The sequence below is a fragment of the Mytilus edulis genome, chromosome 1, assembly GCF_963676685.1.
Source record: "Mytilus edulis chromosome 1, xbMytEdul2.2, whole genome shotgun sequence".
NCBI lineage: Eukaryota > Metazoa > Mollusca > Bivalvia > Mytilida > Mytilidae > Mytilus > Mytilus edulis.
Genome location: NC_092344.1, coordinates 22,096,322 through 22,111,530, shown reverse-complemented (window position 1 = coordinate 22,111,530; position 15,209 = coordinate 22,096,322). Strand labels below are relative to the sequence as shown.

The window sequence follows — 15,209 nt, the reverse complement described above, 5'->3', positions numbered from 1 at the left end:
TTAAATATTCTTGTGTAGAAATTCAATTATAAGGTACCCTAAATTTACATCTCCAATTCATGTAAATGAATTAATTAAATAAACATCTGTTCTATCCACAGAATTCATTGAAAAAAACACAATTTTAGTAAAAATAAGTAATACATACTAAATAATGAATGAAATAAGGTCCCATTGTATTACTGAAGTCTTAAAAAAGAGTATGTGTAAATAGACTTGATTAGAACAGGCTCAGAAAACAGGAAATTCTTGGTCATCAGGTCAAACTGGCCAGTATGAGTTTATTTCAACATTTGGTGTATGCCTTTCTGTCAGTTATTGATATGCTAAGTTTTTTTTGTTCCACCTGCAGTAAAAGAGAGACAATACTGTTTTTATGTTTGTGTGTCTAGTCATGTTTCTGGTAAAGTTAAGTGGTTTAAGGTAGTTTGTGGGTCTAGTCATGTTTCTGGTAAAGTTAAGTGGTTTAAGGTAGTTTGTGGGTCTAATCATGTTTCTGGTAAAGTTAAGTGGTTTAAGGTAGTTTGTGGGTTTAGTCATGTTTCTGGTAAAGTTAAGTGGTTTAAGGTAGTTTGTGGGTCTAGTCATGTTGTAAAGTTAGGTGGTTTAAAGTAGTTTGTGGTCATATCAACATAAAACTTGGTTCACAAATTCCTTTTGAACCTAACTGTTTAATATATATACCAAATCACAATTCTACCAAGATTTTATGGTTCAACATTTATAATATATGGGTGTTTCTCATTGTTAAAGGCTGTATGGTTGCCTATGAGTGCTTTCATTTACTTCATTTGAACTCTAATGGATAGTTGTCCCATTGGCAATCATACCACATCTTCTTATTTTTATGTGGGCTAAAGCTTGGGTTTAAAGTAGACTCAAAACCTTGCACATATATAAAGATAAGAAAATGTGATATGAGTGCCTATAAGACAACACTCCACCAGAGACCAAATGACATAGAAGTTAACAACTATGAGTCACTGTATATCCTTCAACAATTAGCAAAAGCCCCAAAAATGACAAATGTAAACAATTCAAACAAGAAAACTAATTGCCTGATTTATGAACAAAACAAAAACTAAAAAAAAATATTATATACAGCACCTAACAGCAACCACTGAATTACAGGCACATGTCGCACGGTTAAATATGTTTGCTGCATGAGTGAGGCATCAAGCCTTCCCCCCAATCTCGGACAGTGGTGTAACAATACGAAATTTAGACAAACTAAATAAATCAGTTGAAAAGGTTTTAACTCATCAGATCAATATAAAATTTAGTAATCACTGATGAGATGTGAGGAAAAAGTCATTTGTACTTTTAATATTTCTTTTTTATTAAAATTTATTTTGATTGTTTCATTTCAAATGTGTAAAATTGCAAATCAAATGCACCTTTATATAGATTTAATACAGAATTTACATAAGCCAGCTGTTTTTATATATAAAATTCTAATTTGATTTTACAATTAGATTTATATAGGAACCTGATTGGGTTTTCATGGCCTCATTTAGAAAAATGGGTGTTACAAACCAAAATAGGAAAATGTTAATTTCATTTTGATGTTCCCTGATTTGAAAATAAAGTGTTATTATTTCTCTTTATAGTTTTTTTTGTATTGGTTTATATGAGTGTGTCTTTTAATGGTGAATGCTCATTTGGATGAAAGGATGTTGTATATATGGCTGACCATAAATAAAGAAATGGCTAGAATTTGTTATTTGGAAACTTAAATCAGATTACTTGTGCATCAAACCCTTTTGACAATATAACGTCAACTAGCTATTAAGGCCACAATGTGCTATTGTCATATCCATGCATTGTATCTTAGTATTCTCAGAAATTGTCTGCAGAAAACAGGAAAGAAATACTGCTTGAAATGTCTATTTCACACATTTTTATGCCCCATTTATGGGCATTATGTTTTTCGGTTTGTGTGCTCATCAGTGTCCACCCTCTTCAGGTTTAAGTTTTTGGTCAAAGTAGTTTTTGATCTTGAAACTTAGTACACATGTTCCCTGTGATATATTCTTTCTAATATTTATGCCAAATTAGGGTTTTTTGTTAGATTTTTTTTCTTGTGAATTTCTCCCTTATTAGCTCACCTGGCTCAAAGGGCCAAGTGAGCTTTTCTCATCACTTGGCGTCTGACGTTGTCCGTCGGCGTCCGTGGTCCGTCATCGTTAACTTTTACAAAAATCTTTTCCTCTGAAACTACTGGGCCAAATTTTACCAAACTTGGCCACAATCATCATTTGGGTATCTAGTTTAAAATGTGTCCGGTGACCAGGCCAACCAACCAAGATGGCCGCCATGGTGAAAAAAAGAACATAGGGGTAAAAATGCAGTTTTTGGCTTATAACTCAAAAACCAGAGCATTTAGAGCAAATTGGACAGAGTAAAATTGTTTATCAGGTCAAGATCTATCTGCCCTGAAATTTTCAGATGAATCGGACAACCTGTTATTGGGTTGCTGCCCCTGAATTGGTAATTTTAAGGAAATTTTGCCGTTTTCTATTATTATCTTGAATATTATTTTAGATAGAGATAAACTGTTAACAGCAATAATGTACAGCAAAATAAGACCTAAAAATAAGTCAACATGACCTAAATGGTCAATTGACCCCCTAAGGAGTTATTGTCCTTAATAGTCAATTTTCATAAAATTTGTAAATTTTTACTAACATTTTTTACTGAAACTACTGGGCCAAGTTCATTATAGATAGAGATTATCGTAAGCAGCAAGAATGTTCAGTAAAGTAAGATGAACAAACACATCATCATCACCAAAACACAATTTTGTCATGAATCCATCTTCTTCCTTTGTTTAATATTCACATAGTCCAAGGTGAGTGACACAGGCTCTTTAGAGCCTCTAGTTTTTAGTAATAGAATAATAGAATAACTTTATTTGGAATATATATGGGTTCCTTGCAAAGTTTTCATGTCTATCAAGACACAGATCACCTGACCTTAACCTCATTCGATAGATCAGTGATAAGGTCCATTCTAAGAATCCATATGCAATACTAGCTGTAATAGGATAACTTTTTTTGATGCAAGGAATGGTTGGACTAAACTGCAAAACACCTACAGTATGCAAGCAGTAATTACAAAAGGACCTTTTGTCTAGAAATATATTACTTGGACCACTGTCACTTTTGATAAACCTTTTCATTACATGTTGCTGTCTTTAGTATATAGTCATTTACTTCATACGATATGTAAGTGATTTTATTTCATTTTGTTTTGAGTACTTATTTAGTTTTTGGTAGATGTTGTTTCCATTTTTTTTGCCTTAAATGATTCTTCATAGAATTCCTATTTCATAAATTTCAAAAAGAGCAAAATGACAGTTTAAAACAACGAAACTTAATTTTATTCAGAACTTCATCCATCCATAAAATTAATATCCTTTGTTAATTTAGTGCATATGGTTCATACGTTGACCTATTATTGTGTTGTTGGATTGCTGTGTCTTAATATCATAACTCCTCTTATTTAAACTGCATAGCTAAATTTTACACCTGTAAGGTAAATCTTTCATAAAACGCTGGGAGATATTTGAAAACAAAGGGAAAGAATTTTGGAAAATATAATAAATCATACCTTGTAATATCTATAACATCCTCTTTTATATGTAGAAAGACCACATAAATCTTTTAAAATATATTGTTCAGAAAATTATATTGTTCAAGCTCATATAATTTATATTGCAAAATTTATTATATTTTGTGCATGTAATTACAGGTGTGCATGGTGCACAAGGTGCCAAAACAGTAGGTGTCATCATAAATCTGCACCAATTAATCTTTTATACGCCCATCATCAATGGGACATAGGATGTTACTTATGGTACTTTTATTCATCCTTCAATTATCTGTGTGGCGTTCTTTTTGATTTTTGTCTTGTCTGCATCTAATGGTTTTTTTTTGGTATGTGAGACAAGCAGGTGCATATTTGGTGTTAGTGGTAATGTCAACTCAAGTTGAAGCAGGCCTCAGGTTGCGGGTATTTCTTGCTGTGTTGTGAAGACCCATAGTTCGCCTTAAGCTGTTTTATGCTCTTTGGTGGGGTTGTTTCTTGATGCATTCCCCATTTCTTTTCTCTATTCTATTTGTATTTACTAAAGTTTTTTTAAGAGGTAGAAGAGCTGGATAATCTAAATCTTCCATGATGATGCTTTGAAGTCTGTTTTGGAGTTATTGCCCCTGAAATGTTGATTTTTCAATTTTTTTTGCATTTCCTTGCTTTTTTAGGTTAAAAATGTAAATCGCAAAAATTCCCAGCACAACAAAATGTATTTATTTTAAAAATTATAGAAAAAAATACTTCAACCTGTTTCGGAGTAATGTCCCCTGAAAAAAATCACTTTTGCAGTTTTTGGCTGTTATTGTTAAAAAAAATGAACTGGGTTAAAAATTGTAATGACTAACATGACAAGACCTATCTCTTCTGGGGTTAAATTTTTAAAAATTATCAGTATGACCAGATCTGTCTACTTTGATATGTTTGACAACCTGTTTTGGAGTTACCTCTGAAATTTTCATTTTTTTTTCAGTTTTTACTGAGGTTTGGCTGTTATCTAAAAAATATGTGAGTTGGGTTAATATGTTCACATTCAAAAGCATTGGTGTCAAAAAAAAAGGGGGGTTAACCCCTAAATCCTCCTGCCCTGGAATGCCTCTGCTTAATTGATCCAAATTGTAAAGAGGCTTCCAATACAATACTGGATGGAAGTTACAGCTCTGCTCACAGTACAATTTGATCAAAAGTATTTTGGAGAGTATTTCAATGGGAAAACAGTACTTGAAGGAAAGGGAGAAATGACTGCTCACTCACTGTACACTTTATTCCAAATCAATATGGGGGTTTCCAATGTTAAAACAATACATAACGGTAGATAAAAGTAAAAACATTACTGACAGTAATCTTCTTTTTACAATCTACGATCTTTCCTCAAAACATTATGAAGTTCTGTTTTGTTAAATATTCAATTTAAATGTGTCTGACAAACAATATTTCAATTCATTAAATGTCTTTCAACTCTCATCCTTTGACGATTACCTGGTTTACAACTAATAAAAGATGCACTTACTAATAAAAGAAATGAATTTAAATCGTCAAATCTGTAAACTTAATATGTATTTTGTGGTGGCTTAATACTTTCCTTACCTAGTTAAACTTATTGATAAGGTTATTTGACTTCAGATCTAAATTTGGTTTTATTTTCTTTAATGCCTATAATACTGAACAATGTTACGCAGATAGATTTTGGATAAAAAGTTTTTAAATTGTAAATGAAATATCTTTTAAATTATTTTGGTGAATATTTAAACAATTTAAAAACTAAATTTACCAAAAAGACTTAAACCATCATCCATTGTATATTAACACTCAGTTCAGCATTGATTTTTTTCGTATGTTGAATTACAGTAAGACATTTTCATTTCTCTCAAGTAAGAGAGTAAACGGAGAAAGTTAAACTCTCTTTATTAAGGTAAGGTTGATTTTATTTTATTGTAAGTTGTAGGATTTTATTAATACATAAATATTTGATTTGAAAATAAGTATTGTAAAAATGTAATTAATTGCATATATTCATACTAATGTTTATGACATTTTCTTGATTTCACTGAATGACAGGAATTTTAGCATTATAAAATAATTGATGCTGAGAGCTGAATTTCATTTAAAAATTTAAACTTGGTAAAAAATATAAAACTATTAAATTAATAAAGCTTGGAAGTAGAGATTTATTATTGAGACAACAGCCCAACAACACAAAAGTGTATTACTAAATACAGCTAGAAATGCATATATGGTTTTAAAAAAAAAAAAATTCTTTTCAAGAATTTATATGGAGCTATACATATCTTGAAATGCAAATAACCTCAAATGGCTATTTTTCTAGACAATGTAATTGCCAATTAAACTAGTAATGGTAAATTAAAACAAATTTCTATTGAAATTGAAATTATTTAGGTATTCCATACAATACTGCTTGTTCTGAAATTTTTAACATTTCTTGGGAACTAATATGTCAACAAACTTACGAGATCATCATCATTGGTACGTTTCAGTAAATTATTTTTATTTAAATGATTAGCCTTCAATTGCTCTCCTTTCCCAGTATATCTACATAGCAGTAAATTGTATTCAAGTCTAATTTGGAAGTGGGTGATGACAGAAATATTCAGTGGTTTAACACCCCAGGAAAATAAAAGATTTATTGATATGATGTGTCTCTTAGTTTCTTTATATTAAAGTATATGCAAACTAATAAGAAAACTCTGGTTTATCTGGGTTTGATAAGCCAGCTGCAGTTAAATATTTGTAGCTTATAATACAAGAAATTTTAAACACTTAAACAATTCATTTGAAACACTCATTTACATATGGATTCAAGAGTAGGATTTGTGCCAAATTAACAGTATCAATGTATTGAAAGAGAACCCAAATTGCTTAAGTTTCTATTCTATGAAATGTGTATACTCAATGAATATTGTTATCCTATTTTTGTCTTCATCTCTTAAACTAGGTGATAGATTACTTAAGTTCGCTCATTTGATCATAATAATATTAATTGTGAATCATTAAGTGAAATACTGGTGTTTGATCCGACAGCTTTGAATAGTTTTGTAAAATAACAATAGGATTTAGTGTTAATATATTCCATGATAAAACAGAAATGAAATCCTCTTATATTTATATATTGTTTTCAGGACTTAGTCTGATTTAATAGCCTACTTCTTGACTTAGAGTTATTATGAACAGACCACTTTAAGAAAAGGGGTCTAGTTTAAAACTAAAAGCTGTACAAACATTTTGTTGTCCTGACTGATATTTGAAAAATTTAAAGTCAATATTTTTTAATTAATTTTGTGCTTAATATTGTATCTAGATGAGCTACATTTACAATTTACAACAATGATATTTCATAGGTTCATAGCGAAGGTTGAATTACAGTCAAGGACCTCATGTATGCAGAAATTTTCATAAGGGGTGCTCACTGACTGCATAAGAGGGGGCCCATCCTGCTCCAGTTATGTTTCAGTGATTCCCCTATATAATCAAACAACTTTTTTCCACAAAAAGAAGGAGGCAGGCATCAGCCCCCCCCCCCCCCCCCCCAATCCTCTGGTGGTTCCCTTAATGCAAACCTGCTTCCTTCAACAATAAAAATTGGCCACATTATGATAATTTCTAGTGCTTAATGTTGAGTTAAACACCTCCCAATCATTCAATCAATCATTTTTTCAGAGAATTGTTTAATTAGATCCAATCATCAGTTTCAACATGTAGTCTTCAGTCAAAACTGCTTCCTTCAACAATAAAAAAAAATGGCCACGGTGGAATAGTTTAGAGTGCTAGTGGATATTGAGTTAAACACCAATCATTCAATCAATGATTTTTGTCCTAGTGGATTGTTTTTAGATTCTATCTATCAGTTTATACAACATGTCTATAATCCAAGCTATTTGATGGAAAAGTTGTCATAATTATTATCTATTTGCTTATTGTTTCATATCACGTAATACTTCTATCCGTCATGTTACTTTTCTCTTAAATCCATAGCAGGAAATTTATTCTCGACTCCTAGGAGTCGAGATTAAGAATTGAACGATGGACAGTAAGGACGTGAATTTTTCTTGCTACCTGATTGGAAGATATTACGAGACGTGAATAATCAAAGTTTATTGATTGGTTAGGACAATCCAAACCTAGTTAATGTCCTTCAATCCCGTAGAGTATCGGATTTGTCCTCTCTATTTTAGCAATTAGATTTTACACATGTAACCTTTATCTACAAATAGTCGAATCTTCTGGAGTAAACAACAACGATAAACATACTACTTCATAATGTGTGACCTCACGTGTGTGGTAAAATTTGTTGATATTTTCATCAGCTAAGAGTCGAATAGCCTTTTTGAAAGGCTAACGCTTGTATCAGTAAGTAGTCAATACATTTTTATTAATGGCCGCTTTAAAATGTTCTTCCAGACTTAATCTTGTGTTAAGTATCTAATAAAACCTTAATCCATCAAGATTCATTTTCAGTGATGCAAAGTCCAGACTTTTAGTTATGTGCAGCATCATAGTTTTAGTTATGACTAATCTTTTGATAATTATAATTTCTATGAACAAAAAAAGATTTTGTGGCACACCAAAGTTTTATACAATGTTTCTTAGGGTATCCTGTTCGAAATCATATTTTGAGTCTTAATGCCTACCAATCTAGTGGAAATGGCTTAAAATAGAACATAATGGTAAAATGCAAAAAAAAGTCCAATTATCTTAAAAATTAGAGATAACAGAAAATCTTAAAATTTAAAATTGCCCAAAATATAAAGAACTAGATAATAATCCTTACATTTCTAGAAAATGATTGAACATCTCTATATACTGGTATAACTGGTATAACTGAACATCTCTATATACTGGTATAACTGGTATAACTGAACATCTCTATATACTGGTATAACTTCCAACAAATGAAGTTTTTTTTTTTTACAGTTTTAAGCTTTTTTGCTTAACTTTGCCATAAAAACCCAGTAATAAATCTTCTACAAAAATGTTCAAATGACTCTTATATGATCATTATCTGAGAAGACAAAATGTATTGAATATATATGAAAAATCACATAGAAATGACTTTGAATTGCCTTATATATTTGTTGGTTTTTTTAATTTTTTTTTTTTCAAGGGGGCCAAAAGTCTGTCTGCACTGGTATGAACACAATCAATAAGCTAATTATTTATTTATTTATTTTGGGGGGAAATTTCAATTACAAAAAAAGTTAGAAATTATAAAATATAATTATGAAAAGTCTGTATAACATAATTTAAACAGGTTAGCAATTTATGCTTGCTCAAAGAATGCACTAGTTTTCAGTTAAAACACCTTTTCATTGTAAAATAGCTGATGTTAACATTAAAAACCAATTATTTGTGCTCTATAAACAAATACACGGAAACAGTAACTGAATTGTATTACATCATGATGGGCGTATTAAAGATCTAAACATGAGACAATGGGATTAAAATAAAAAAAGGATTATGAAGATATTAACAAAATTCACAGATGGAAAGAGATTTTTTTATGAGAGTTAATAGTGCAAACAGGTCTTTTATTGAGGTTAATCTTAAAGGAATGAATATCTGTGTTTTTGCTCACCTTGTAAAAAGGCAAGTAAAAGCTACTGCTATAAGTACAACTAGTGATATCAAAAGTCCTTTGTATTCAAATAATGATCCCCATGAAAATAAATGAATCCACAGTACTCCACAAATATTGACTAAATTCGGTGAGATTTCTATAATAAGACTTATGCTTACATTGAAGACCAAGACACTTTGCTAAAATTTGGGGAAATGATTTATCTTCACTGATCATTGATTTGAATTTTCATACCACTGCCATGAATGGTATTATATATTGGTATTATATGTCTCTGTTGGTTGGTCTATCATTAGACTTGTCTTAAATATCAAACTACAAACCAGAGCTTCCTGAAATTTGGTATCGAGCTTCATTTGTGTTTTACTATCAAAATTACATGCAGGGCGAGACATATCTCTGTGTCAACAGCTTACTGTAAAACTTGTTTGCTATGTGTAACAACTTTTATGATCTTTTCTGACAAGGATATTACTAGTACTTTATTGCCATTCTTAGAGGTTACACATATGACGTCTACAAAAGCTTGTTTGCCCTTTACTTAAATTATTCCCCTTGAAAAAGAATAAAAATTCTTTCTTGTTACCAAAGCTTCACAGTAATCTTCCTCCTATAGTATACAAACAATGTCCAGATGTAATGCATGGTATTACCTGATCATGATTATGTATGTAAATATTACATTAAAAGACATTATTGTTATGATAACTTTACCTCTGTGTAGATGGCAAATATACCCTAAAGACTTGGGAAGCTCTTGTTAAAAAAAAGAACACTCAAGTTTTATTGCTTATAACGCAATGTTTTAGATAATACAGAAACTAAGTTATTATTTCTTCTTTATGGAGAATTACAAGGTAGGATTGTATGTATGTAAATATGTTATTTGAAAGAAAAAAAAACGGAATTTATGTGACTATCAATAGCAGTCAATTTTTACCTGCCCCTTGAAAATATTTCTCTTCATACTTTTAATTTCATCTTTTATTTTACTTCTGATTAATATTAACTTGTTATAAATTCTGCCTATATACTTCATTCAAAAATAATATTGGTTAAAGGAAAATTAGTCTTAAAATTCTAATATTTACGTTGAGATTTATCGATTTGAATCTTTTACCTAAAAGTTTTCAATCATGTACATGAATTATAAGAAAGCTAATTGTCTCTATTAATCAGGTTGATATCAGGAGAAAAAAATAATCATAGCTATCGGCAATGTGATATACATCAAGTATGGGTTACCTGGAATAATTTTGACAAGTGAAATATATATTTACAAGAATTTACATATAAAACAGAGGTTAACAAGTCATTGTTCAGGTAAATCTGCTTCTTAAAATTTTTGATATTACCGATTATTATAAAAGTTATTTTTTATTGTATATTTTAGTAAAAACAATAATACTCTATTTTTGTAAACCACATGATTGGCTTTTAATATACATCACAATTCTGTATGAAAAACCACACTTTAATGTTAGTAATTTGATTTCTTAAAATGTTACATGAAAAAATGTAGAATTTACTGAGGAAACTTTTATTTACAATCCCCTGGTCCTTTAACTTTTTGTTATGTATATTTAATAATTTCATATTGATTTGATTTGAAAACTGATTTTTTTGTTAAATGTTAAATGTTGCAGCTCTTAGGACAGAGCAGTAACAGATCCAGACATTTTCATAAGTTAGGGCCCACTAGCTGCTTAAAAGAGGGGCTGCTACCTTCACTCTTCAGTGATTCCCTGTATAAACAACTAAAACATTTCCGGCCTCTGCTGAGCATGTGGAAAATGAAATTTTAGCATTATTTAAATTTTATCTGAAATAACTTAGATTTTTATTTTTCAGTTCATATTGGTATCTCGGTAGTATGAAAAACAGAAAGACCAAACATGTAAAGAATGGTTCATCACAAAATAACAACGTAGAATCTACACCTGATTCTCCGTCCCCAAGTGGATTGTCTTCCACAGCATTGTCTATAGGAGCTGTATCCATCATCTTTTTATCTATTTTTGTAGTCTATACTAGTGACTTATTGCCTAAAACATTGCAAAAATCTCACTCTCCTCCAATATCCACAAAAGGGGGATGGCGATTAGCTTCAGACAATGTGATTCAAAAGTTTGGTTCATCCAAGTGTACAGTTACTCGTAAAGATGCCAAATACTTCACCAATGCAGAATTTGAAAAAGACTTCAGGTTTAAAAAACCTCTCATAGTTTCATTTGACAATGGTGCATCAGGTTGGACAAGACCAGAATCCTGGTCAGTGGAAAGCTTGAAAAAAGAATATGGTGACTGGCTAGTTTACTCAGGAAGCTCCTTAGAAATTGTCAGGAGAGGTGGTAATGGGAATGTGGAGAGTTCTTTTACTAAGTTTGTAGACCAGTTAATAAGGTCTAAAGATGACAAGGGAGAACCATTGTGAGTATTGGTAGATAACTCTGTGAAATCGTTAAACAAAGCATTCATTCTGTTTCTGAATGCCTCCCTTACATCTAAGTGGTAAAATCAACTGAAACCCATACATACAACATAGACATATCTCGATCAACTGAAACCCATACATACAACATAGACATATCTCGATCAACTGAAACCCATACATACAACATAGACATATCTCGATCAACTGAAACCCATACATACAACATAGACATATCTCGATCAACTGAAACCCATACATACAACATAGACATATCTCGATCAACTGAAACCCATACATACAACATAGACATATCTCGATCAACTGAAACCCAAACATACAACATAGATATATCTCCATATATTGCTAGGACCTACTTTCTCACCCTATTGAAAGTTACTTGAAACTTTATAATACACATGTTCTCTATAAAAAATGTGAACTTATTAAAATGTATGGCAAATTAGGGTTTGGACTGAACCACAGGAGGTTTTATAGGGGTGGAACCACACCTTATTATTTGGACGATCAATGCATTTGTATGGGGACATATGTTTGGAACCTCTCTGATTTAAAATGGCTAGATCCACCCCTGTTACATGTATCAGGTTTAAGTTTTTATGCCCCACCTATGATAGTAGAGGGGCATTATGTTTTCTGGTCTGTGCCTCCGTTCGTCCGTGCGTTCGTTCGTCCGTGCGTTCGTTCGTCCGTCTGTCAGGTTTAAGTTTTTGGTCAAGGTAGTTTTTGAAGAAGTTGAAGTCTAATCACCTTGAAACTTAGTACACATGTTCCCTATGATATGATCTTTCTAATTTTAATTCCAAATTAAATTTTTAATTCCAAATTAAATTTTTGGCCCCAATTTCACGGTCCACTGAACATAGAAAATGATAGTGCGAGTGGGGCATCCGTGTACTTGGGACACATTCTTGTTAGTTCAGGTTTTTAACCAAAAAGATGTAGTCTTTTCAACTTGAAACTTAACTACTCTTGTTCATATTGATTTGAAGTATTTAAAAATATGCCAAATTATGTTTTTGACCCAGATTTGACAGTTCACTGAACCTGAAAATGTTACAGTGACACTGGTCATAGTGTCTTATTGACAGATTGTCTTGTTCTAAATAGTTTTTATTTTTAGAAAGTTTTAGTTTTGATAGGTAATTAAAACTAGATATTCTTATGCATCAATAACTACATGTACCAAGTAATACATTATTAAAATGTAAAATTGTTTGATCCTGATTAAAAATTCATCCAATGGAAAAGTGATTTAAAGTAAACTTTTGAGTTATTTGTTTTTATCGAGAAGTACTCATTATAACTATTTGTTTATTGGTTTTCTAATCAAAAGAAAAATGTTTAACAAGCTATATTCTTTGTTTGTACGTCTCAATATACTTCTACAAATACTCTGATATTAAACTCCAAGTGCTGGTAGTATTTAAAATAATTATTGTTAAATATAATTGTAGGTACATTTTTGACCGAATGTTTTACAATGATTCAAGTCTACCAACAACGTTAAAACCACCGAAATATTTTGAAATAAAGGTACAGTATAATTACCGCAATGCAACTTCAAAATATTTTACAACCACTCCAATCTTCTAACAACACAAAAGAAGAAAAATATTTAGAATTAAATGTAAATAAAACTGTCTGAGTAAACAGAGACGAATGGCCATTTATAGAATCAAAGTAAACATACTTTGTTTGATTCACAAGAAGGAGAAAATAAAACGCATTGATTCGTCTTCATTATATGCCCTATATGTATAAGTGGATTATATATCTTTTGTAAGATAGAGTTAATTTATGGCAGTCTTTTTTCAAATGTATTGGTTCATTCATATTTGTTGTCATAAATGTGAATTTTCTGATGCATATTTCAAATTTCTTAATACGACAATACAATACAATTATTACAATAATTAGAATAAATTCCAGGGATATGGTTGTAACTGAGACTCTCTGTGTCTAAATGAACTGAAACTGTTGCAATGCTTTCTTGTCTTTTATAAAAGTTAGTTTTAACTGGAAAAAATAGGTTACGAATGACTGGAAAAAAACTGAAATTTGTATGTCCCGTCCATAGGCAATGGGGCATTGGGTGTTACACTTGACTGTTCTACTGTCTGTCTCTGTCTGTCCATCCCATTTGCTTTTCTGCATTCAAATTTTAGTTTTCCACATCCAAATTCCATGAAACTGATTAAAGGGGAAAAAACCCAATATTTTGAATTGCATGTTTTAATGTAGCAACATATTCAATCTTTGGGTCAAGATATATAAACCACATAGAATTATACCTTAAAACCAAAGAAGATTTTTAGAATATATGACTAAAATAATAGAGTTACAGGTTTGGAACAAAGAACCTAGTAGGTGATCATAAATGAACGTCGTATTTTTAAGGATGGCCGAGATGATAGTATATTTTTCCTTGGAGCCTCTAGTAGTGGTGTCAGCTTCCATAAACATGCTGATGCTTGGAATGGAGTGATATACGGAGAAAAAAGATGGTTTTTATATCCAGTAAACCATACACCTCCAGGAGGTATGTCATAACTCCCATTCAACATGTAAATAGATATAAGAAGATTTGGTATGAGTGCCAATGAAACAATTCTCCATCCAAATTACAATTTGTATAAGTAAACCATTAGAGGTCAAAGTACTGTCTTCAACAACAAGCTATAAAGGACCCCAAAAATATGTAAAACCATTCAAACAGGAAAACCAACAGTCTAATCTATATTTAAAAAAAGAAACCCCTTTGAACCACATCAAACAAATGACAACCACTGAACATATCAGTTTCCTGACTTAAGACAGGTGCAAACAAAGCAGTGGGTTTTAATAGGTACCAACCTTCACCCTTACCTAAAACATTATTGTAACATCTCAACATAAATAAACACTCCAATATCTCATATTACATGTATTTCTTGATACTTTGGTTGCATTTTTTTATATTTAAGAATAATAATCTTTATTTGTCATATAAGTAACATTATACTTGTGACATAAACAAAAGTAACAGCAACAATAAAATAACTGAGTTAAACACACACATATCTATATATATACAAGTAAAAGTAACTAAGAGTCCCCTGTCCTCAGCTCTAAAGACTGTTTTATAAAGGAACCTGTTTTTTTCACTTGGTTTATATTAGAAGGATTTAGTAGGACTACTAGTTTTTCAGTATCAGATAAATTTGGAAACATAGGATTATCTATTGCCATGTCATTAAAAAGTTTTATACGTAAAACATTATTAATTTGACAGTGGAGGAGAAAGTGATTTTCATCTTCTAAGGTTTTACAAGTTGGACATGTTCTATTGTCTCGAGGTATTTTTTAGATATCTGCCCTTCTTAATGAGCAAATTATGGTCACTAATTCTAATTTTTGTAAATATTTTTTCTGTCTATGAAGAAATAACAAAAAAATTGGTGCACACTGAATAACGCGCATAGCGAGTTATTTAACAGTGCACCACATTTTTTATATTATTTCCAATTGACAGAAAAAATATTAGTCATTTCTTATAATTTAATTCTAAATTCCATTTTCAACCGTAGTAAA

General features: G+C 31.0%; 1 protein-coding gene across 6 annotated transcripts in view; it reads left to right on the top strand.

The window, feature by feature from the left end:
* Positions 1-15,209, top strand: part of LOC139528021 (bifunctional arginine demethylase and lysyl-hydroxylase psr-1-like) — a 33,919-nt gene that overhangs the window by 8,736 nt on the left and 9,974 nt on the right. For 4 of the 6 annotated variants that reach the window (XM_071323802.1, XM_071323810.1, XM_071323819.1 and 1 more), the window contains 3 exons: positions 11,036-11,614; positions 13,094-13,172; positions 14,037-14,178. In XM_071323802.1, coding sequence (XP_071179903.1) covers positions 11,036-11,614; positions 13,094-13,172; positions 14,037-14,178 — 800 coding nt within the window. Of the gene's footprint in view, positions 1-5,239; positions 5,504-10,363; positions 10,508-11,035; positions 11,615-13,093; positions 13,173-14,036; positions 14,179-15,209 lie in introns of those variants that run through there. The other 2 variants (XM_071323826.1, XM_071323840.1) reach the window with 2 other exon arrangements.